The 25109-nt window shown below is 28.1% G+C and overlaps 4 protein-coding genes across 7 annotated transcripts; 2 read left to right on the forward strand and 2 right to left on the reverse strand.

Moving 5' to 3' along the window:
- Window positions 1-1949: 1949 nt before the first annotated feature.
- LOC132921552 (carboxypeptidase D-like) lies at window positions 1950-13716 on the forward strand. 4 transcript variants are annotated; one of them, XM_060984628.1, is made up of 11 exons: window positions 1953-2545; window positions 4349-4649; window positions 4970-5097; window positions 5964-6115; window positions 6220-6407; window positions 8236-8313; window positions 8848-9033; window positions 9295-9413; window positions 9750-9929; window positions 10705-10851; window positions 13563-13716. In XM_060984628.1, the coding sequence occupies exons 2-11, from the start codon at window positions 4445-4447 to the stop codon at window positions 13635-13637; spliced, it is 1458 nt and encodes a 485-aa protein (XP_060840611.1). In that variant the 5' UTR covers window positions 1953-2545; window positions 4349-4444; the 3' UTR covers window positions 13638-13716. The 4 variants fall into 4 exon arrangements, with proteins under 4 accessions (XP_060840608.1, XP_060840609.1, XP_060840610.1 ...); XM_060984625.1 differs by lacking the exon at window positions 13563-13716 and having other exon boundaries at window positions 1950-2545; window positions 10705-13373; XM_060984626.1 differs by lacking the exon at window positions 13563-13716 and having other exon boundaries at window positions 1950-2545; window positions 4366-4649; window positions 10705-13373.
- Window positions 13717-16114: 2398 nt separating this feature from the next.
- LOC132919086 (uncharacterized) lies at window positions 16115-17540 on the forward strand. The gene is given in 2 exon segments (XM_060980434.1): window positions 16115-16510; window positions 16512-17540. Coding segments are annotated over 2 exon segments (813 nt in total). The 3' UTR covers window positions 16929-17540.
- A 723-nt stretch (window positions 17541-18263) lies between these two features.
- Window positions 18264-21629, reverse strand: LOC132922083 (outer mitochondrial transmembrane helix translocase). Its single transcript, XM_060985409.1, has 7 exons — window positions 21248-21629; window positions 21144-21188; window positions 20903-21080; window positions 20642-20842; window positions 19798-19994; window positions 19501-19688; window positions 18264-19420 (listed from the first exon to the last, which is right to left on the reverse strand). Exons 1-7 carry the CDS (start codon window positions 21383-21385, stop codon window positions 19288-19290), a joined length of 1080 nt encoding a protein of 359 aa, XP_060841392.1. The 5' UTR covers window positions 21386-21629; the 3' UTR covers window positions 18264-19287.
- A 2622-nt stretch (window positions 21630-24251) lies between these two features.
- LOC132920337 (small ribosomal subunit protein uS14) lies at window positions 24252-25075 on the reverse strand. The gene is made up of 3 exons (XM_060982636.1): window positions 24896-25075; window positions 24449-24548; window positions 24252-24381 (listed from the first exon to the last, which is right to left on the reverse strand). The coding sequence occupies exons 1-3, from the start codon at window positions 24955-24957 to the stop codon at window positions 24373-24375; spliced, it is 171 nt and encodes a 56-aa protein (XP_060838619.1). The 5' UTR covers window positions 24958-25075; the 3' UTR covers window positions 24252-24372.
- Between the last annotated feature and the right edge of the window lie 34 nt (window positions 25076-25109).

The following is a 25109-nucleotide window of genomic DNA, read 5'->3' on the forward strand; positions in this document are numbered from 1 at the left end:
AGAGTATATAATACAGTATAGACTAAAAAATAGTACTTCTAATATATTCATGTTTGATTGTTTTTTTTAAATTTTTTTTCGTGATTAGTTGGATAACAATTTGATTAGTGGTGATATGAAATTAATTACAATGTACGACTACATATTTTTAAATCTTTCATAATATTTTACAATATATAGTTTAAATAGTTAATATTTGGTAATTAAAATAAAATATTTTTTTCTAGCATTTAATAGATTCATTTTAAAATTACTATAAAATTATCCATTAAGTAATTATAAAAAACAATATCTTAAATACAAATCCCAACTTATGGAGAGCTAGGGGATCTACAGCCCCAAGCCCCTGTTCATAATTATACATAATTATAAATATTAAAATGTGAAATTTTACTTTGCTTTTGTTAGACATTTACATGATGTATATCAATAAATATTAATTAATATTTTTAATTTGTACCTACTAATATTATAACAACTATTTATATTCTACATAGATAGTTAATAATTATATTTAAATATTATACAAGTATTAAAAAATTATTTATAGTCTGTAAATAAAACTTTTGTTCACTAATGCAAATATGTTATTTAAAGTTCACTGTCTTTTTTAAATTACATTTAACATATATTAAAGGCCCCTAAAATTAAATTGCCCCAAGTCCATATTTCATAAATTGGGATTTGTTTAAATAAGTAATTTAAAATTATTCACTGAAGACACACGGTTGTATAATATACAAATTATGTAAAACGAATGTCATTTGGTAAATTGCAGAAACCTATCCTAATTTTCGTCCTTAATATATTGTTATTATCATACAAATCGTTAAATAATAAGTAAGTAAAACAATCATTCTAACATGAAATATTGAAATATCTATCAATAAGTAAAATTCGTTATTAGTTAAACATTTATTTATATATCACTTACATACATAGATATTAGATACCCATTTACCTTAGTATTAAAAATAGCTTTTTATTAAACGGACTAAAAAAAAGAATTTACAACAATGCATACATATAAACTCGTCCAATAATTATACATAGCAGAAGTGTGCTTACGAATGGGAGAGAGAGAGTGATGATGTCATATCCCACCCTTTGATGCATTTTTTCAATTTATCAATCATAATTTATTGTTAGCATATTTACTTTACCGCTATCACGGGGTGATTTACACTTAAACGTTATCAATTATTATAAATACCTAATAATAATAATTCAATAAAATACTGAAATATACAAATTCTTCTTACACACAATTAATGATATATTATTATAATTAACAAGCACCTAACACCTCCAAGTAAATGTAAGGATACATTCTGTTTTTTTATTACAACATGGACTGATAATATTAAGAAATACATATATGCCTCAACAATAAAAAAATCTGAACACGGCACTGATATTATACACGTTTGGAAAGATTCAAATTTAAAGGACGATAAGAATTACAAATAATAAAAACAAATATCAAAAATATTTTTATTTTAAAATATTTGGTTGACGCAATGATACCTCGTAATCTGTAAACTCTTCAACATAACATAATATCGTAATAATATAATGATATCCTTTTTCCGGCTAACAACCGTCCGATTATCACATACCCTACATGTGCGATAGATTATTTACACAAAATACAATCTATATAACAGGACAATAGCATAATATTATTATTTTTATTTTGTATATTTGTACTTATTTTTTGAAGTGCACACTATAGTTATAGACATATTATATGGTCGAAGATACATAATTTTTATATCATAATTATAAAATATGTATATATAGCTCGTACGATTGACGCGACATTTATGGTGTACTAATATTGTCGAGTTCTCGCAATACAAAGGTTTTTTTTTTTATTATCTTGTTATTTCAATTTTAAATGGCGTAGTAATATAAATTAGATACATATATTATCATATACATGTAATATATTATTAGTTGCGCGTGCTGGTCGACGTCGATACAAGGCGAATGCATCGAGTTAAATAATTTGCTCCGAAGCGACAGATTTTTATTGTGTATGTCAATCTTTTTGCCAATAAAATAGACTTTATGGTTTGTAATTTTTACGTGGGACCTGCATAGTATAAAAATTTAAAGTCACGTCGATCCCATCAATACTATTCGTGCCATTGTGTATATGACACGAATTTTATAGTGATTTTTATTATGTAGCTGCCTTTATAATAATTAGACTAGCATAAAGTATAGCTGCAGGTGTACATCACAGCGTCGAACGGCGATCGTGTTTTTGGATAACTTTTTTTTTATCGTCGTCGTCGTATTTATTGTCAATAATTTTTTATCATCTATACTAAGCGAGGAGATTATGCAGCCACTTGTGTCGACTATGATATAGTACGCCAATAAGTATATGCGCAGAGTTTCGCAACGCGTCCAAAGCGAATCGACGTTACGTTATCGATCTGCAATCCTCTCGTATACGCAAATATACTCATGAAGAGTATACAGAGTTATACATAGGCGTAAAAACATCTATACAATTCATCAAATAAATTTACTGGTACGTACATATATTATAATAATATATAAATAAATTATACGACGCGATTATGATATAAATATAATATTATATATTTATTAATTATTAATGGGGCCCAGATTTAAATTCCCTTAAAACTATCAAAAACTTCCCTAAAAATTTATTTTCAACACAATAATTCTCTTAAAAATTAACCAATTTTTTTTTATAGGCACGCAACTATGCAAATGATAAAAAAAACAGAGGTTTAATTTTAGTTATTTTTAAATTTCTATATCTTAACAAAACTATCAATAATACAAAAACAAAATACCGAACTTCAGCATCCAAAATAAATAAACAGTAAACTGAAAATAAATGTAATTGCGATATATGTCTGCAACTGATCAATTATTTTTTATTTATTTTAGTTCCTGTAAGACACGGTATCCAATAATTTTTAAGGATAAATATAGATAAAGATGTTATCATATTCAAATATGTACACATATATAACGATCGACATTTTGTACGGATACTTAAAAACTATTAAAATAAATAATATTAACACAATATTACTTGATATAATATTTGGAATTTCTTAATTTACATTAAGAATTCGTTCAATTTTTTCATATAATAAGCACTAAAAATTAATAAAATTAATTGAAAATGCTAAAATTAATCTAAAAATTAAAAACATAAGTTTTACCTTTGAAATACATTAAATTACATTTTCTTACTTTAAATAAATTATAAACTTGGAATACATTGTCTTAAAGCATCCTAAAATTAATGCATTTTGCATTGAAATTCAGTTCCTAATAAATAAAATACTTGCCTCGTAGATCACTTTATTATAATAATCATTATTCATATTATTAGTACATTATTATATGAGCAAGATTGGTACTAAAATAGAGTCCAAGTGGAGCAAATGCGATCTCTATCCTAATATTTTATTGCGCCCCTAATATACTTTCTATATATCAACATATTAAAATGCTTATAAAGTTATGCCATTTTAATTTGTGTATATTATATAGTATTATCTTACATATTAATAATATATAATATAATATAAGATATCATTATTGTTTTATTATCTTAAATCGTATTTAGTATAATATAATCATAGGTATTGAAAAGGTAATTAATTTTTTTTATTTTTTAGTACAATTAATACTTTTTTATTTTATCACATAACATGTAATATATGTTAATTAAAAGTAAGTGCATCGATAAAGATAATATTAAAATATTCCCCCCCCCATTGACCATTATAAAAAAATATTACCTTAATAGTGAAAAAAAGGCAGCACTGGATATACTAGATTAAAAATGACCAAGGTAAATTGAATACATACCTAACTAAAGTAAGGCCCATGAAGTATGAACACATTGTGATTTGTGCTTACAACATTCTCCTAAATCGGCAATCGCACAATAACACCTAATAACTCATTAATTAATAATTTAACGGTAATATTATTGTCAAGCGGTATTATGAGTGACATGGGAGTACCTTGTGACAGAACTTTAAAATTGGATTCGAAGATAGGTTGATAGAATGAGCTTTTGGAGGAATGAAATGTTTCAAGAGAATAGACACTAAACCTAAATTTTAAGAATACAGAATATCATTTTTTTTTTTTAAAGTACAGAATATTATTTTTTTAAGATAACAAACCTGTTGTTCTTACATTGAATACATTTGTAACGATAATCGTCACATCGGCTATAATCGGTTATAAAAATTGTTCTGACTGTTTAAAAATAAAACGAAATATTGCATATATATTTTGTTCAGAACTATTCTGTTAATTTGTTGTTTTAAAACCTCAGGAAAAATATCATTACAGAAAGTGTATACGACATTGATAAGCGTGTGTACGTATATTTTATCTTCAATACAAAACGCCTCGATTGACACCAATCAGCATGATTATGATTATGAACACCGTCAACGCTCTGCGGAGTTCTATAATCGTGCTAACGATCGTGTTCGCAGCGTCTTCAGCATCTCATTCAAGGATTGGATTCGATAAATACCACAACCACAAAGAGATGACTAATTATTTAATGGAAATAACTGAAGAATTTTCCAACATTTCATCGCTGTATTCGATTGGCAAGTCAGTTTTAAGTACGTATAACACGTCATGCTATAGTATATGTATAATGGTATTATTAAAATAAGAACTAGAGAAAAACAGTAAAAGAAGTTGTAACTTGTAGGATATATGGGCATACAATATTCAGCAATTGAATTAATCGTTTATTATAATAATTTAATAATTAACTTTCAATACAAAAATCGGATTTTACACCACTTCATTTTAGTATACATACATGTCTTCACGTAATGTCTTCACTATACCTATGTATAACAAAGACAACTATTTTAATATAATATCGTATACTTATTTATATTTATAATATTGTATTCGGCGTTTCCCTATAAAGAACGTGAACTGTGGGCCGTCAAATTAACTACTGCAACTGAACTGCTGGGTGTGCCAAACATTAAAATTGTCGGGAATATACACGGTAACGAGCCCGTAGGAAGAGAAATCATTTTACATCTGATTCAAGTAAGTCATTCACATGAGATTATAAATAACTTTAAATTTTAAATATTAAGAGATTGATATATAAGCACACTATTGAGATGAATCATTTAATGTAAGACACTCATTATTTCAAAAACACTAACACTTTTGAAGATATTTCTTCTGCATAATTTTATATTGTTACAAAACAATATTATTTACTATGTTTTATTGTTATCGTTTTTTGAGTTTCTTACTTTTTTGAATGACAACACAAATTTTTAATATCACATTTCCTAAACAGTATATTGTTCGAAGTACTTTGACCTACAACAATTTCGGACAAATAGTAGACAATAAATATATTAGTTATAAGTATTTAAAAGGTAAAAATTTATATAAGTGAAGTAGTGGATTAACATTTTATGGTATACACATAGCGGCTGCACTCCACTATGCCCGCACTTATTTAAACTTTAAATATTAATAATTCATAAACTATTCAATATTCATCCTTTTTAAAATCAAAACATTACAATAAATTAGTCAACAAATATATTTTAGTACTCTAATTCAAGTTTGAAAACGAATACTTTAACTCTAATTTGATCTTAAAACGCATGAGTTCTTTAATACAATTATAGAACAATGAGCAAGATAAAAACAAACAGCCCATGAAAATAAAGATGTAGACAATATAATTTCGATTTAATTATTTTTTTATTGTAATATTTACGCAATAGTAGTTATAAGAAAAATTATAAAAATATAGATTCAATTTCAAAATGTACGTTTACTGGTTTACTAGTTAGTGTAGCCACGTGCCCATCACTACACACATTTATTGGCTATTGCGTATATATTTAATAATTCAAAGTATAAAACATGTTTATGTTCAAAATTTACAGTATTTATTGGATAACAATTCGAAAAACAAAGCAATTAACAATCTGTTGCGAACCACCATCATTCACTTGTTGCCGAGCATGAATCCGGACGGATTCGAACTTTCTGAGCCTCAACCTTGTCCTAACGATGGGATGCATATTTCAGGTTCTAGGTAAAAAAGTTTTGTTGTTATTTATCATTTACGTTTTTCTACCTAGAAAGCTATTGTTGATTTTATTTAATTGACTATCACTATATTATCTTATTTATTTATAGAGGAAACGCAAACACTTTTGATTTAAATCGAAATTTTCCGGACATGTTTAATCCACACACAGTGCCACTGCAACCCGAAACCAAAGCAATTATGGGGTGGTTAAAATCTGTACCGTTCGTCATGTCTCTAAGCTTACACGGTGGCGCTTTGGTGGCCAATTTCCCTTACGATGGTTCACCGGATTCGGGTGAGTATTATTATTTATTATTTGACAACTAATATATATATAAAACTATAACAATAAAATAATTCGATTCTATTAGCAATTTTGAGTTGAAGATAAGAGTTCTAATAAATAAAGTACCTAAATAAATATCGTCATGCTAAATATGTTATTTTGTACTTGTATCGCCCATGTTATTTAATTTCAATCTATCGATAATACACTTTATAATTCTGAACATATTATAACGTATACGCGTAACTATGTGAAAAATTATTTAAAAAAAAAATATTAATTGTTTCATCACTTATATACCAATGGTTCAAAGGTACAAAAATATAATAATTATAAAATAAAGTTATAATTTGGTTTTAAGAATTTTAAGACGAGCGTAATCAGTATTTTCGCCAACATTGATAATATATTCTCTCATATGCATAGAATTTATGTAGGTATAAATCTATAAAGTTATTTTATAAGTACAATTTTACAAATTCAAATATATTGATTGGTCGTTTTTGAATTTTTATACAAATATTATTATCAAATAATCCAAAAATAACAATATATATATCTACCTATATATATATATACCTATATTATATCAAAGGTGGCCAATAAGTCGATCGCGACTTCCTTTCGCATATTCTTGAAGTTGTAGATTTTTTTCAGAAAACAAATAAAACATTTTTTTTTTTTTTTGTGTAAATTTGTTTATCCCGTGAGTACAGAAATTAGATTTAGAGAAAGGTAATAAATAACTATGAAAAACGAAATTATATACAACATACACTGATATCGAGTAGCTATACGTAGCTACATATAGGTAGTATAGGTACATTGGTTATACATAATATAAATTAATTAAATAAACACAATAATAATATAATAATAATAATAATACGTTAAAAGCAATAATTTGTAATCAAATATATTAAAAAAATACATGTTGTGTAAAACTGTGAAATCAAACAATACTAATTATAAGTGTAACACGCATGTATATAAAATATATTTTTGTTTATTGACATTTTTTTTGTCGATCGCAACAACCTGGAAAAACTCAGAAATCGATCACAAGTCTATTAAAATTGGCCAACACTGTTATATATGATAAGTTAGATGCATATTTGTATTATTCTATAACAAGTGTAGTCAACTTAAATAGACTTGAGATTGAATTTTTCTACGTCGTTATGATCGATCAAAAACAAAAATATATTTTATATTTTTATATACATGCACGTTACACTTTTTTTATATAGATCTATTTTTTTTTAGAATATTAATAAGTAATAACAATAACGTTTAATTTAATAGTCTTACACAAAACGTATTTTAATATATTTGATAACAAATTATTACTTTTAACTTATTTTTATTTGTTTTCTGCAAAATATTTAAGAAAAGACGAAGAATTCGTGTAGCGATCGACCAGTTGGCCACCCCGCCCACCCCTGCTCTATAAATTATAATATTAAAACTTGTAGAACATTATAAATATAATCTGTATATAATATATAATACATATATGTATATAATGCCGCTTACTTTTCAACAATAACTACTATTCATTAATTTGTAATAATGTATAATATTGTATAATATTACATTATTACTTGGCCTAGCCTCTGTTTGATATTTTCGATAAATATAGGTATGTATTTTTGCACTTAATAATATTGTTTAATATTCTAATGATTTGATTTGATTATAATTTTATAAATAAATAACATCATACATAATGATATTACCTATATCATATTATATATATTAGTGTATATATTTCAAAATTTTAATTCCGTTATAACATTTTTATATGGATATTATCATTTGTATTTTATCATGACAGTACCAGGAAAGTTGCAGAAATTAAACGAAACATTGAAAATCGCCGATGTGTTTGAACTCTACGAAATATTTCGAAATGGTAAAAATATCAAAATGAAATTTTAAATATGAATACATATTTTACGCACGTGGTCCTATAATATGTAGAATCTCATCACATCACAAAATTTGTTATTAGGGCGCTTAAAAAAAAAGTCACAACCAATAATAATATACTTGAACATCATATTATGTATAATATTACGCTAAGTGATCAAATTACTTATAAATACTTATTGTGTATAGTATACTATGGCTTAAGATATTAATATTATATCGCTCATTGCAGACTAACTAATTATATTATTAATTATACTAAGATACACGTTATCTAAACTCTATAAAGCATGAATTCGTATTTATAGTAATTCAATTTGTAATATCAGCCCGTAATAACTAATTCAACATTTTTTAGGAGATTAACATGACATAATATTATTATAATAATCAATAATCAATAAAATAATATAACAAAAATTCATATTTTTTTATTAAATTGTTTAGCATGTGTAAATAATTTAATACCACGGTTTTTAAGTGTCTAATTAATTATTTTTACTATTTTAAATTTTAGATTCTAGTTACAATCATAATAGCAAGAATACGGAAAGTTTAACACCAGACGATGACATATTTCGATTTTTAGCTAAACAATATGCCGTTTTGCACCCGACTATGCATAACGGTCTAAGCTGTGGAGATGACTATTTAAAATTCAAAGATGGCATAACAAATGGAGCTGCTTGGTATCAAGTAATAGGTAGGTATGTTTTTAAAACTTCATAGCTTATAAATGTAAACTATGAGAACTATGATATATTAAGAATTGGTACTCCACGTCTTTATGGATCACGCAGTATATCGTATATTACATGTTAATATGTTAGGTATACATATTAATACTATGTATAATTATAAATTATAATACATAAACGATATTATTCATTATCTCACTATATTATATAAAAATAAACTGTAGTTTTCATTATAAGTAAAGTAAAGTTAATACATTTTTCCACAGGAAGCATGCAAGATTACAATTACGTATGGCATGGATGTATGGAAATCACTTTGGAAATGTCTTGTTGCAAGTATCCACCAGCCTCATTTTTGAAATCTCACTGGGAAGATCATTTAAAGGTAACATATAATTATTACAAAATTCCAACTATTGATAAAATTATATGTAATACCCGTATTTTTAAAGTATTATAGAACACTATATAATACTATAACTTTTATGATAATTGATAGTACTCGTAAAAATCTTTAAATTTACAACGATAAATTAGGTAGTATGGTAATAATACATTTAGTTTTATTACTTTTATTATGTGTTCTAGATATTTTATATTTTCTTATATTTTCTTTTTATAGATATCAGTCTCATATTATAGTCATGTCTAGACAAAAACGAATAATATGTCTTTATAATACTCGTAATTACAAATTATTATCGGTTTGATTTGATTTTAGCCACTTTTGACATGGATGCAACAAGCGCACAGAGGCATTAAGGGTATCGTCACGGACAGGATAACTGGAAAACCCATATCAAACGCCATTGTTAGCCTTACAGATCGTGAAAATTATGTCAACACGACCGTAAACGGAGAATACTGGAAAATACTACTTTCCGGTGTATACAAGTTACGCGTGAGTATTTTATAAAAGTAAAAAATCTATAATATTATGTATAATATATTATAATGTGCGATAAAATAAAAAACTAAATCTACCGAAACACACTATATACGTCAATTTAAATGTGGTATTAGATTAAGTGGCACTCATGTAGTAGGAAAAGAGAGGAACTGCAAGCTTAAAAAAGTTTGCATCGATCGGTGCAGTCTTGCATCTCATAGTTTAACCCTTTAAAAGGTAAATTTAATACATCATCTAAAATAAATCGTGTCAACTATTTTTATTCAAGTTGTTATAATTAAAGATAAGTTAATGAATTGAGGATTTAAACCTTTTTGAAGTAGTTACTATAATAACCACCGTTCATTTAGTACTAAACTCGAGTGGTTTATACATTAATAACCAACCATTTACTACTTTGTTATTTATATTACTAAAATAAATACATTTTTTCATGATACTTTTTAAAAATTACGCCATTAAAAAAAAATCTATAAGTACAGCAAAAAAAAAACAATAATTGAATTCGAATTCTTAATTTAATTCAATTACTTTTTAATAACTTATCATATTGCCTAGAAAAAAATGTATATAACTTTGGTGTTTAGTAGTTCTTGTACTAAAATAAATCTAAAACAACTGCTGCAGTGAACAATTTATTATAATTATCATATTTTTTTTTTATAATTTCTTTTTAAAATGTATTTAAAAAAATAAACACTGATCTGTTCTTCAGTATTAATAATTATGTTATAATAATGTACTACCGCTTATTGAACCTGGGCAGGTGAAAGCGATCGGATACGACGAGAAAATCGTTCGAGTGAAGGTGCCGGAGGAACAAGAGTATCAGGAGCAAGGGCCTCGGCCACAATTGGTGAATGTCCAGTTGGAACCAACGAAGAAGAAGACGATAGCTGACAGCAGCAGCACCGTAAGTGACAACGATCACCACAACACTTATTGGGTGTCAAACGGTGACCGACATGGCGCGACGGATCGGGCGGCGGCGGCGGAGACGTCTGCCGATAATGATGTCGTACTTCTCGGTGCGGATCGGCCTTTGCATAACGTACACAAATCGTCCATCGATAAACATTTATTATTGGAGGTCGACGTGGAGGTCGACGACGACGACGATAACAATGACGAATACTCCGTCCGCAATGGTAAAAGATACGACATCATTCGGCTGCAATCGATGCGACCGCCGTTGCCCGTTCAGTCATCGTCCTCTCATTCCAGTAACAATTTTCCACCTCGCGTAACCGGCGTGGTAACAACGCTGTCTCTGTACCTATTGCGGTTCTCGTATTTCAATGTACACGTATTCTTGTAATTGTCGTCATCGATGATTACGATTTTAGCTTAATTTGTATTATAATATCAATAATATCATAATATCATCATTCATCATACTCGTGTTCTTGGATATATTGTCATTTAACTAAGTACACAAATTAGTATAACGCTATTTATACAAATTTTAGCTGATAGTTACAATACTAGGTGGCGGCGAACCTGTAGCTCAATGTCTTTTTCATGCATGGTAACTTCGCGGGCAAACGCACATTTAAAAATCTTGGGTTTACAAAAATGTGTCCAATATTCATCCATCGTTTTCAAATGCATTATACTTGATGATTATGTTAACGTAGACAATCGCATTAATTTAAAAACTATTTACATTTTTGAAAATTTTTTTTTACATAATTTCAAATCTGTAACGACTATACCTATAATTAATATATAATGTAGTTCATTATTTATTAATTGATCATCAGGTTATAACAATACAGCTGAAAATAATCATTCTTATCCATTCAAAGTAATACTCATTATTTTAGAAGGCTAACGTTTTTGAAAATATTTTTACATAATTTTAAGTGGTTATTTAAAAAAACCAACATTTGAAAAAAATATGATATTTTTATAATTTTTTATTGTATAGTAACTTTTAAACGTTTTTAACTTTTTAAACGACAACATGCATTTTTATTTTATATTTCTAAGCAGAATATACTTAAAAGTTATAACTTATGAAACTTTATGAAAAATGTGCAGAGTAGGAGACCAACATTTGTATGAGAGAGTGCCCTTCCACTCCGCTTATCTAAACTTTAAATACTTATTACTCATAAACTATTCGTCCAAAATTCGATTTTTATGTATTGAAATACTTTACAAAAAAGTTTGCTTTGCAAAATAAATAAAATATGCATGATGTTCTTGTCATTAACTGAAATAAAAAAAACTTAAAAATATTATAACATATAAAGAAACAGTAATAAATATTTTTTTCGTCAATAATTGTTTATAATTATTTAAATGTATACAAAAATTTGTTTTTTTTTTAAATAATTGTACATATAAAATTTAATAATTTTTAAAGTTTTTACTTTTTTTAAGATAACATACATTTTTAATTTCATATTTCAAAGTAGAAAAATAATTGGAATATTTTGTTATTTATAAAGTATTAATTAAATTTCGGACGAATAGTTATTGTGTTATTATAGGTATCTAGCAAAATGTTGGTCAACTACTCCACTTGCCCACTTGTATAAGTTTGAAATACCTATAAGGCTACCTATAACCATAGTTTAAGTCATGTACTACTTGTTAAAAATGTACATAAGAATATTAAGTCATATTACTCATATTATAATATTATATATTAGGTAAATCGAAATCGATTATTTTTTTTTCATATCATTATATATTGTTTCGTTTTATAACATTGACACGGGTCGCGGGTGTCGGGTGTCAATTATTCATTAAAGAAAATGTACTTTTTATAAAAGTTGTGTTATTTTTAGTAGGTGTATAAGATAAGATATACGTGCCACGTGCGTATACACATCTATACTTAGTTCTTAACTATCGATTATCGCCTGTAAAATATTATTCTATAAATACGTCCCTTCGACTATATAATTTATATTTATGTTATTGTATTCTATTGTCAACCTTCATTATGTTATTGTGTGTGCACTGTGTATACAATAACAACTTGAAATATTTAGGTAATTTGTATATGGCATAGTAATATTTACTAATAATACTATAAGATTTTGCTAGTGAAATGTCTTAGTACTAATTAGTTCCGTGTATGTTTTTGTTTTCGAGCTGTATGAACATTGAACTATAACTTTTCATACATATGTATATTTTTTAATTTATATAAAATAACGTAGGTTATACGTTTAATCATCTTATGATTGATATATTATTGTGTACGTTGTATGTCTATATTATAATTTAACATGGTGTTTGTAGCTTGTGCAGCGTTCATATAGAATAATAATAGTATAATGTACAAAATGTCTTAAACTACTCGCACTTTAAAACTATTTTTTTAATTATTCCGAACCATTCGATTACAATATTTGTAATATTTATATTTTATTATACTAATAATTAATAAATAATAATATAATTATATTAATTAAATAATATTTGTGTATGTGTTGATCTAACGACCCTATTGTTTATTAATCCGGTGGTGGAAATCTATTCAGTATTATCAAAATTGTTTATTGCAATAAAACCGAAATGGCGAAATGTATATTCATCGTAATAATAATATATTATTATAAATTTATAATATTATACGTATCATAATTTCTCGTTTCACTATTTCAGGCATCAACATATTATAACGCCGGCAGTATTATAATATTAACCGTTATTCGTATAATATATTTAATGGTCTTGTGATTTTCACTATTTGTACGATTTTCTAATGATCAATATGTATATAAATATAATAATAATATACATATACCTAGTAGATTTATTTATGAGATTTCTATTTTTATTATCGGCGAAAAAATATTGGATGACGGTTTGTATAGGCTGATTGGTGTTATTTTACGACGCAGTAACGTACCTATATTGCCTATACGGTTAGCCGTTCTATATGCATTACGTGTGAAAAACACGTCATGAGAAATACAATTTTTAAAAAGCCGTGGAAGAAATGCTGTATAACATGTTTTGAGTGTATCTTGGCATAGAGAGAATTTGCTACTTTAATTAACGTCTCATCGCGACACAAAAATTGTTTAATAATCATCGCTAATACATATTATCGACTATAGTTTAACACCCTTTAACCTAATCAATTTTATTGAATGTACTTTATCTTAATAAAATTGTAAAACTTTGTATGCAAATAAACTATACAATTTATTTTGAGTAAACATAAATTAAATAATAATCTGAAACAAATAGATAATAATAATGTTGTCAGGAGGAAAATAATACAGAGGAATACAATTTTTAACGATTGGACGCCTTCATTATTTTTCCATATGGCCGTGCGTGTGGTTGGTGTGCCTGAAAAGCCTCCTAATTTAAAATGTAAATATAATTTTTGAAATAATAATTCTTAATTTTTTAACAAAAATATATCATCAATATCGATTACAATTTAAATTCATTACCATAAACGTGTTATGTAAAACTATAATAGAAACTATAAGTATATTTTAATATAATATACATTAAACATTTTAATATTAATTTTTACATTTAAGTCAAATACTCAAATGCCCATGTGTTTGTATAATATTCGAAGTATGACCAATGACCATTAAAATAAAATAATACAATAAATAAAAATTAATTAATTAATTAATAGTAAATAATAAAACGTATAATAATTGTATAATATAACTGCTGTAAATTGAATATTTAAATTCATTAAAAACTATTAATCTAATAAATATTTTAAATTAAAAAAGATGTGAAACAAAAAAATTAAATAATTTGTAGTTTTTTTAGATTTTTTATTTTTCTTACTTAGTTTGCACATGATGTGCTCAGTGCTCACAGAATATATAAAATATTATATATAATACGAAAATTAAACAAAAATTAATAAAATGCATGTAAAAATTGTAATCGACAGATATTGTTAAAAATACCAAAAATAATAATAAAAATGCCAATCTCAACTACTGGTGAATGTTGTAAGTTTCTACAACTTATACTTTTTGAATAACAACAAGTATCTTAATTTCTTAAATCGCTTTAGAATATATCATTATTTTACACGATTTCGTAAAAATTTAAATTTTATATGCTCATACTCGTAAATTTTTTCTATAGATATAAATAAAAATAAAATGTATGAAACATGAAATAAAATAAAATTATAATGCCACATACTTTGTTCCAAATGAAAGAGACATAATCGACTTTGACTATTTGTGAACTCTTGTTTAACTGCACTAATAGCCGCTTGTTCAAAATCGGTTAAAATATAATCAGGCTGTAAAACTATATTATTTTCCGATGCATAGTCTTGTAAATCTTGAAACATACGAATATAACATTGTTTAGACTTAGGTACTACTTAAGAGAGCAAAAACCAGAGGTAAAATTCGCGAATTTGTACAATGTTCAACTGGAGCATGAATTGAATATAACTGGTGGAATATTGTCGGTACTGTAAATAAATAATCGTACACGCGCGTTGTCGAAATGATCGAAATGATTTGATTTGACCACACCATCACATAAGAAATACCTACTATTTATTTTATCCTTATCTTTGTTTACTAAATATAAAAGAATACCGTTCATTTTATCTCAACGTTAAATAATAAAATTTAATTTTTGTTTTCGAAATTTTGTACCTGTCGACATTGTAATTTGTCGAAATTTTGTACTTGTCGTTATAATGACCCGTCGACATTTTGTACTTGTCGATGTTTCAACCGTCGACATTTTAACTTGTCGATATTTTGATTGTCGACGTTTCGTACCAGACCCATAAAAAAGGTGTACATTGATGTTTTTCGCCATTTACGAGACACTGACCAGTAAGGCAGTAACCACTTTACGAGACCCGGATTGCCACGTAAGTTTTTTGTCTCATATAAATAAATAATTTTTTTTTACCTGTTATTGATAGATCTCTTAAATATTGCCGCCGGCCCATCGCTCAGACAACAAACATCGTTGTGATATCATTAATATGACTATCATTCGAGCGATTTTTAAATAATAAATATATTATTATACAATTTTAATATTAGGTAGGTATGTAAAAAATCATAGCATAACATATATCGTATTTATCGTACTCAACCACTTCTGCAACACCGCAGATAAATCTCTTTCTCTTGAACTTCCGGTACAGCTCCCGAACACGTCGTATACATCAAGTATAATTCACTAACACCGCGATGAGCGGATCGTGTGCAGAGTACTACCGACTGCGGGCGTCCGAGATCACGGGACAGCTATCGTCGTGGTCGCGGTCGGCGGCCGTTCGGGACGAGTCGTTCATGAGGCTGTTGCGGACCAAAATCGAGCGGCGGACGCGTTACGCCGACGCGGTGGACCGGACTTTGCGGAACGCTGTAGCCGAAACACGGCTCGCGCTCGAAGCTAACAACGAGCGCGCGGCAGCCGCGTCGGGCAGAGCGGCGGTCGAGCTTGAGCGTTTCGCAAATGAATTGCAGCGGGCCGGCTATGACGGTGGCGAGGCCACAGCAGCTGCGTTAGACGCGGAGAACCAGCGACTTAGCGATATCATAAATCTGAGGCGCACAGCCCTTGAGAAGGCCACGACCCACGGCCACTGTCAAAACGGCTGGCGATCAATTGCGACAAGACCAGGCTGTCAACGACCGGATGACGCGTAACCTGATAGCCGCCGCTTTAGAGCCCCAGGAACCCACATCTTCGCAAGACAGTGAATCTGAGGAGCACAGTGCTTGCAAAGTTGCAAAGGTCGTAGTCGGCGACCGATTTCGCCAGGACCGATCTGTGAACGACATCACAGCGCTTAACGCGACGACCGCCGTCCGCTGCGCACTTGTTATTAGTCACGACCGCGTGCTGTGGTTCCCGCGGCCGTTACGTGCAGGTGATTTGCGGCTATATAGACTTTTGCACGCAACAGCCGCACGAACGATATTTTCCGAACGGTTTCAGGTTGCAAACATGCCAACATGTGACCAGCCTTGGATGATCTTGGAGGATCACAACCAGTAGTATACTATTCGCTATTCACACGGACCGCTCATCGTATTAGGAAACACTCTACTTATATTGGGCGTGTCTGCAGTGGAAGTTCAATAGTGAAGAGTGACTACCGGCTACGATGCTTGCATTAGTGCAGCAAAGGGCTGATGACGTGTTAAATTGTTTTCCGTGTAATACTGTAATGCTTTCAAACTATATATACGTTATAACTTTAAAAAAAAAAAGTTTTTTATTTTTCGAACTCAAAAATTTACTATACCTAGTTAAGTAATAAGTATACGTATAAATACATATTTTATGCTTTACAAGTAGGTATAATGGTAGATGAACACTACCTACACAACACGGTGGTCGATTTGAAGAAGAATCATTCTGGACCCACTAAATACGTCACGGCCTACCACATCACAAAACTAAACGTGCAACAGTAGCATATATAGAGGGAGGAGGCTGAACCACTATAAGTTCAACCTCCCCCTCCCGAAATTTATTGTTGGTACGGCACACATTGCACACTTTATGACCCTGACTCGAAAATTGAATTATTTATAATATTAATTCAACATAATTTTTTTTATAACCCCCCTCCCTCCCACGAAATTAACTGCTATATACGCCACTGCGTACGATTACTTACCAAAGTTTCTCTCAAAGAGACTAAGTTTTATCTCCGACCTAGGATACTCAATACTTGCTCTAATTTACTTAGGTTTACAATCACAAGCGACAACAAACTTGTATTATATAAAATGAAAATAATATTGTGAATTAAAATTAAATAATACTTGAAGTAGGTATTTATATTTTATTACATTCATAGTTTATAATCACTTTTAATGAGTAATTTTAATATTTTTTCACCAATTATTTTGAATTTTATTTATTTTTATTTTTAATAAATTACTAATAGTTAATAAATCTTGCATCATTGAATTACGCAACCATTTTTCTATTCTGCGCTTATAAAAATATGACTTTTCAAAAATAGCAGAACATTTCAATTAGTGAAGCCTAATTATTATATTAATTTCAATTTAAAGCACTTATTTTATTTATTTGTTTAAATAATATTCTATATTATGTATAAGTATATCTGTAGTAGTGCAAATATTAACACAGTATCTTGTTAAATATTAGTTACATTGTCCTAACAGCTAACTATAGTAGTACTGTAGTAACTAATACAATAAGTAAAATATTTTTAAAGAATGTGATTTAATGTTGATATAAAGAAACAGTATTGGTGTTTGGCACTTAATTTGTGACAAATGACAATCATTTTAGTAAAACGCTGCAGAGAATAGTGTTATTGCCGTTCTATAAAAATTAAAAAGTAAACGGTAATTGAAAAAAATATTTTTATTTTGTATTCTAATCTTTACATTGTAGATTTAATCCTACATTCCTACCCAATGTTGAAATGCTTAAATTTAAAATCCGTCCAATTCTGTCTCATGCAAATTGGCATATTGCCAAACAATTAATTTTAACTCTCAAAAATTGACATTTATAAAAAGAGAATGAGCATTTTAAAAGTAATCACAAATATTGTGTTTTTTTTATAATTTAAGAACAGTGAATTTATGAATAATCATTTTTGAAAAATAATAAGTAAAAACAAATTTGAAATGTGTATAACTAAAGTCTAGGACCTAAGTATGCATTGTTCATCCCAAAAAAATAATAAAGCTTAAATTATAATTATCAGATATTTATTTTCTAATTTAAGTTAATAGTTATACATTTTGAATACCTAATAAATAAAATGTTATAATTTCTTATCAACAACAGTAACTTAATAATAACAGTTGTTAAGTCTTATTATAAGACCTCTGAATAAGCTTGAAAACAAGATATATACAAATCTAAATTAATTAGATCAAAAGCATTATGTATATTAAATTTTTATCTAGTAGTTTTGAATATGATATATTGTATGTTAAAAAGAAGCTGTACAATTAATATAACAATGAAATAACCGAAAAAAATTATAATAGTAATTTACTAAAATACAAATGAAAATAATAACATTATTTACATAAATATCCATAGTAACTTTCTCCAAATGGTGTTAAGCAAATACAAGTCATCATTTTTAAATATGTCATTAATTAACAAAATGTAATTAATAATTACTTATGAGCAATACAAAACAAAAAGTAATTAATATAAATAACAAAGTTGTCCAATGGCAAAGTATATTCTCTAGAAGAGAAAATATACTCTTTATACTTACATTGAACTAGGACTAAGAGTTAAAACGCCCGTTACTATAACAGTATTCGTGCTAATACCATTACATTACGGATGACAAAACATTAAAATTGATTGTTCAACCAGACTACCAAATATTGTATCATACAACTCATTAAAACCTAGGTTGAGTAGCACTAACTACTTTGGATGCTTTCATCTTGTTAACCGATGCAAGCAAATCATCCATACTGATAGGCCTCAACATATTAATATTGCCTGCATTGATTGGATTGGAGTTCAAAGTACTATAAGAAAAAAACATATTAACAATTTAGTAATTAGCTTACTAATCAAACAGAAAATCGATTAAAACATTTTTAATCACCATTTTTGGAGTTCTTCTTCTTTGATCAAGTCTTTGATGCGAAATAATGATGCAATACGACACAATTCTTGAAGGTCAGAGCCAGAAAACCCGCTTGTTGTTATGGCTAATTGATGTAAATCTACATTATCGGCACATTGTTCAGTATTCAAAACTAAAGTCAGTATTTCTTTTCTTTGTTGTTCACCCTAAAAATTATTAATACAATTTTCATCATATAATAATTTAAGTGATAAATTACAATAACCCAATACTTAATTGTTACAAATATTATCTTTAAAAAGTATACATATTTACCGGTAATGATATTTCAAAGGTGGCTGGCATCCTTCTTAGTATGGCAGGATCTAAGTCTTTAGGTCTATTTGTGGCACCCATTACAATCACAGTATTTTCTGGATCAGTTGATAAACCATCCCATAACATCATAAACTGAGCTTTCATCATAGCTGTTGCTTCATGATCATGCTGTGTTCTAGATCTCAAAAAAGAATCTGAAAAAAGTATAGCATGAAATATCTTGTTAAACATCAACTGATAACAGCATATTTATCTCATAATAATATGAGCTAATTAAAGTTTATTTAAATAGCTATTTATTTAAATTACCTTAACTAAGTATACTACTAAAAATAAATTAAAATTAGAAACTTTAAGGATGCAACTGAAATGTCTTAGCTCGACATTAGTTGTGCCAGTATATTTATGTCATTAGACACATTGTGGTCTTAATAATCGCATTTTAATTATCAAGAATAAAAAACATTGTTTCATACATTTTTATTAATTTCATTAAAAAAATTAATATTTCATACAATTGTAACAATATTATTTGTTTATAAAAAAATAAAGACTGTTACAAAAAGTTACTTCTTTACACATCAAATGGATAATATTTAAGAAAATATAAGAATGTACAAGAACATTATAAGACTATTTTCAATAATATTTGATAAAAAATAAATTGAATATCAATGAATAAAAATTGAAATTAATATATTTTATTAATGATGTTTTAACTGACGGTTTGTCAAAATGTATTAAATATATATGTATAGCCACACTTAGTAATAGTACTTAAAAATATTGAAGATACTTCCTAATAACTAATATCAAATAATTGATAAAATAATCAAATTACCAATTTCATCAATAAATATTATGCAAGGCTGAAGCTTTTGAGCCAAACTAAACACGGCCCCAGCTAACTTTTGACTTTCACCATACCATTTATCAGTAAGTAATGACACATCCAGATATAAAAAATTCATTCCTGCTTCCCTGGCAGTTGCTTTAGCAATCATTGTCTTTCCACAGCCTGGAGGTCCATGAAGTAAAACTCCTAAACAAATGTATATAAGAATTAAAAATTGAAATAATAAATATTCAATAAAAAATATACCTTTTGGCGGTTTTGTTAAAACTGAGTTCCTAAGCAGTTCTTTTCTTTGCACTGGAAATATAACAGTTTCTTTAATTTCATCTATTACTTGACTAAGTCCAGCAATGTTATTCCAGGAAACAGTGATATCATATGGATTGACCAAGTGACTGGCAATCATCAACTCATGGTCAGTTAACTGTAATCAAACACAAATTCAACAACATAACTTATTATACCTTATTCAATGACTTAAACTTACATTTTTCACCTTATGAAGACCCAGACTTCTGAGTTTGCTAAGTGCCTAGAATATACAAAAATAATTACACGTCTATATTAAACATTAAAACAAGGTTAACTCACAGTCTCCTTAGATCTTTTTTTTTGCTGATTAGTTGGATCAATCTGTCCAATCAACCATTTCGTACCAAAATAAGCACATGTTGACAACAAAGTCATACGTATAACTAACGATATAACTTCATTTCTGTTCATTTCCATTTTACTACAGTAGGTATTCACAAAAATATATTTAGAACTTTAGAAAAATGTTAGTTCGGAATAGTATTTTGGAATTTTTTGTTGGTTGAATTAAATTACTGTTTAATTCGTAAAAAAAATTAATTAATATTTGACAGAATCGATGACAGAGTACGCAAGAGAATTCAGTACAAAACATTAAGGCATTTTAAAATGATCAGACTTTTTTAAAATAAAAACTTTAAACTACCAAAATTAAAAATTATGACCGTATCAGCTAGGTTCATAACCTAAAATGGTTTATCAAATTGTTTTAAGGTTACCTTTGACTAGGTCAATGGTATATACCAATTATCAGTGAATGGAACGTCATAAATAGAACAAGTTACAAGATTTAAATATTATTATTATGATCAAGGGCGTCATTTGGGGTGTCGCAGGGTATAATATATTAGTGGCCCTATTTTTTCCTGTACTATATATAGGCATTGGACTGACTGCCCTGCTTCAATTTTAGGCTGCGCCGGTACAGCTAAAATTTAATAAATTAATAAATATACTATGATAATAATTATTGAAAAAAAATGTATAAATAATAATATATTGTTTTAGCATTTAGTATTGTAAGATTATAATCACGGATCAAAATTAAAAAATATATTTATCTCTGTCTTATTAATTCCTTAAAATTGGTAAAAATCAACCTCACGTTTAAAAAGTATTTTTAAATATCTGTGGGATAAACAACCAGCGTTAATAAATATCCTAAATTTTTTACCAATTAATGATAATTATTATTTGAGTTTATTAGGTACTATTAGCTACTCTCAGGATTTCAGATTTCGGATATCATTTCTCAAGATTTATCGGTAAATCCCTAATCAGAGGTCAATTGCGATCAACCGGTCGATCTTTCTAGAAATATAAGTCAATCATTGAAGCTTAGACTTTTTTTTTGTTCGTCAAACAAATTTCCTCCTAAAAATCTAAATTCTCCTAGATATTTGAAAAGATTGGCGATCCCTGTCCTAGGTTTTACCGGCATTCGTAATTTTAGCGTAACATATACACAATACACGGGAGCAACTCATTTGCGTACATTCAACATTTTTTACCTGGCAATTGACGACTCATTTGCGCACAACATAAACACTGCGGAAAGACATATTTTGTATTTTACTTACCTAAAGTAATTGAAATATTGGTACAAATTATCAATTTTTGAATAGTCTATAGTAGTGGTTCTTAACGCGGGCGGTACATACTGCATACTCGTTTTTATTAAAACATTTATATTTATATTAGATTTTCTGTAAAATAAGATCTACTAATTTAATTCAAAATTGTTAGATGGTCTATATAAAGTTTTATTTTTAAATTAAGACATACCAATAGATTATTGAAGTATACATAATGTATTGTATATTTGTATACCTTTAATGAAATAGGATTTGTATTCTATTAAAATGTTGTAGTTATTAATTACTGATACTTACATACCTAAAAATATTTTCTCCTACTAAGTAATAACATTCCTTTGCAAAAAATTATATCATGTTCAATAGCTATCAGCCATCAATTGATTAAGGTCATATAAAAACTCAAAACTTGAGTCTATGCCAATAAAATACTTAGTTGATGTCTTGATGTAATTTAAATTTTAAGTATATCTAATAAGTAATAAACCACAATTAATTTTAGATTTGATGTCTATGAATAAATTAAATAACAAAAATAAAAAGAATATTTTTTTGAACACGATAAATCAAAAGCCCTTACTTTCACTTTTAAATTTTCAGAAACAACAATTTTGTTTTATTCACACTAAAAAAACCACTTCCCTGATCATATGAATTTCAAGTATTTTTTTCTCTGATCAAATTTACTCATCGTATTACTTAATGTAATATACTGTAGCAAAAATAGTTTAAAATAATAAAAAATATTATATAAGACTGTTAATGTGAAAATATATATTATAGTATATGTTGTTCTTGGTAGCATATAATAATGTAACAAAGGTACCAAATGTGAATGGACAAGCGGCACTTAAAAATCTATACAGATAGTAAACAAATAATGAAATAATTAAGTTGGTATTTTTAGAAACAATGATGGTTATTCTCAAATGTATCGACTAAAACATATACTTTAATGGTATTTATATGTATGGGTACCATGTAGGTAATAAGTATTCAAATAAATTTTATTAAGTTAAAAACACATAAATGGACTATTTTAATGTCACTGTATTAAAGGTCAGGACCCAAATATTATATTATGTTTAATGGATTGGAAAGTACGAGCTTTGGATAGGGAAAGCTGGATTATTGGATGTGTGACGGGATGGTCTTAATATGGACGACAAATCCAAAAGAAAAGAAAGAAAATGGTAGGAAAGTAGAAAAGATAAGTTTTTCAAAAGAATACATTCTAGGACTAAAACTTTATAAAGTTTATTGCATCAAATATTGAATAATAAGATTAAGACATTTATTGATTTAAGTAAGCCTATGGTACTTTTGGTTTATCAGGCAATAGTGGGGCTATGGCAGTAAGCATTTCCTACATTTCTGTAACTCGGGTAAACAAACTTAAAACCTCAGGTTAATGCGTGGGCTTGTTACCATATTCCCCGGATAACCAGTCTCTACTCTTTAGCCAACAGGTAAACAAGAATCCAATAAAGTATCAATTTAAAGTTAATCTATGGTACAACAATATTATAAGGGTAACTAGGGTAAGGCACCTAATGTTATTTCAACACCAATTTTTTGATACACATTATATCTTTAAGTTTATTACCCAATTATTAATTATATCATTAATTATTGCAATTAATATCATTAAAGAAAAGAATACAGTTGATAAAAAATAACACCGTATATTGTGTTTTCAACTCAAGTTCATTTATTGACTTAAATAGTATAGACAAAAATTACATGACTGCAATGAGTAGCGAATGTTAAGTGGTCAAAAAACAGCCAAGATCGTGGAAAAAATAATGTTTAGTCCATCTGAAACAAACAAAAACAAGTTAGAAAAAGTTAAATAGCTGATTCTAATCTGTCGATAAGAACTCACCTTCTTGAAACCAATGTCGTTGGCGTATTCACGGAAACACTGACGGCACAAGTTGATGCCATACTTCCTGATGAGACCGTGCCTGTTTGTGCACGCCCGGCTGAAATAAAACGTAGGCCAATGATTAATACAGAAAAATATGATTTACTATTGTACATAGTATAGATAGCAGATACCTAGCAATCATTATAACGTGTACATTATACGAGGTAAAAAACGTTTTGTAAAAATAAAATACACATTGGAGCGATTCTACAAGTCTAGACAAAATCTACGATTATATCATACACACTATACATGATTCAAAACGTTAACCACCAATCATATCTCAAAGCGTCGCAACCTCTAAATGCACCGCCATATACAGTATACATACTAACACAAATGACATGTTATGTATGCCGTTCGTGGAGTACACGAAATAACTATGAAATGCGTTTGACTTACCAGTAACGGGATCCTTGACCGTAGCGTCTTGGATGCGAGTACCATACGTTGGCGAAACCCATTTTGATTTGTTTTAAGTCGGTAAAATGACTGACAAAGAAACAGAAAACTAACACGTGTAGTGCAAAAGTGAGTTTCTTAAAAATCGGCAGCCGAAGTGAACTGAGTGATGATTATTTCGTGAAAATCGTGTAATACACGATGGACGATAGAA

Source organism: Rhopalosiphum padi, chromosome 2, assembly GCF_020882245.1.
Source record: "Rhopalosiphum padi isolate XX-2018 chromosome 2, ASM2088224v1, whole genome shotgun sequence".
Classification (NCBI taxonomy): Eukaryota; Metazoa; Arthropoda; class Insecta; order Hemiptera; family Aphididae; genus Rhopalosiphum; species Rhopalosiphum padi.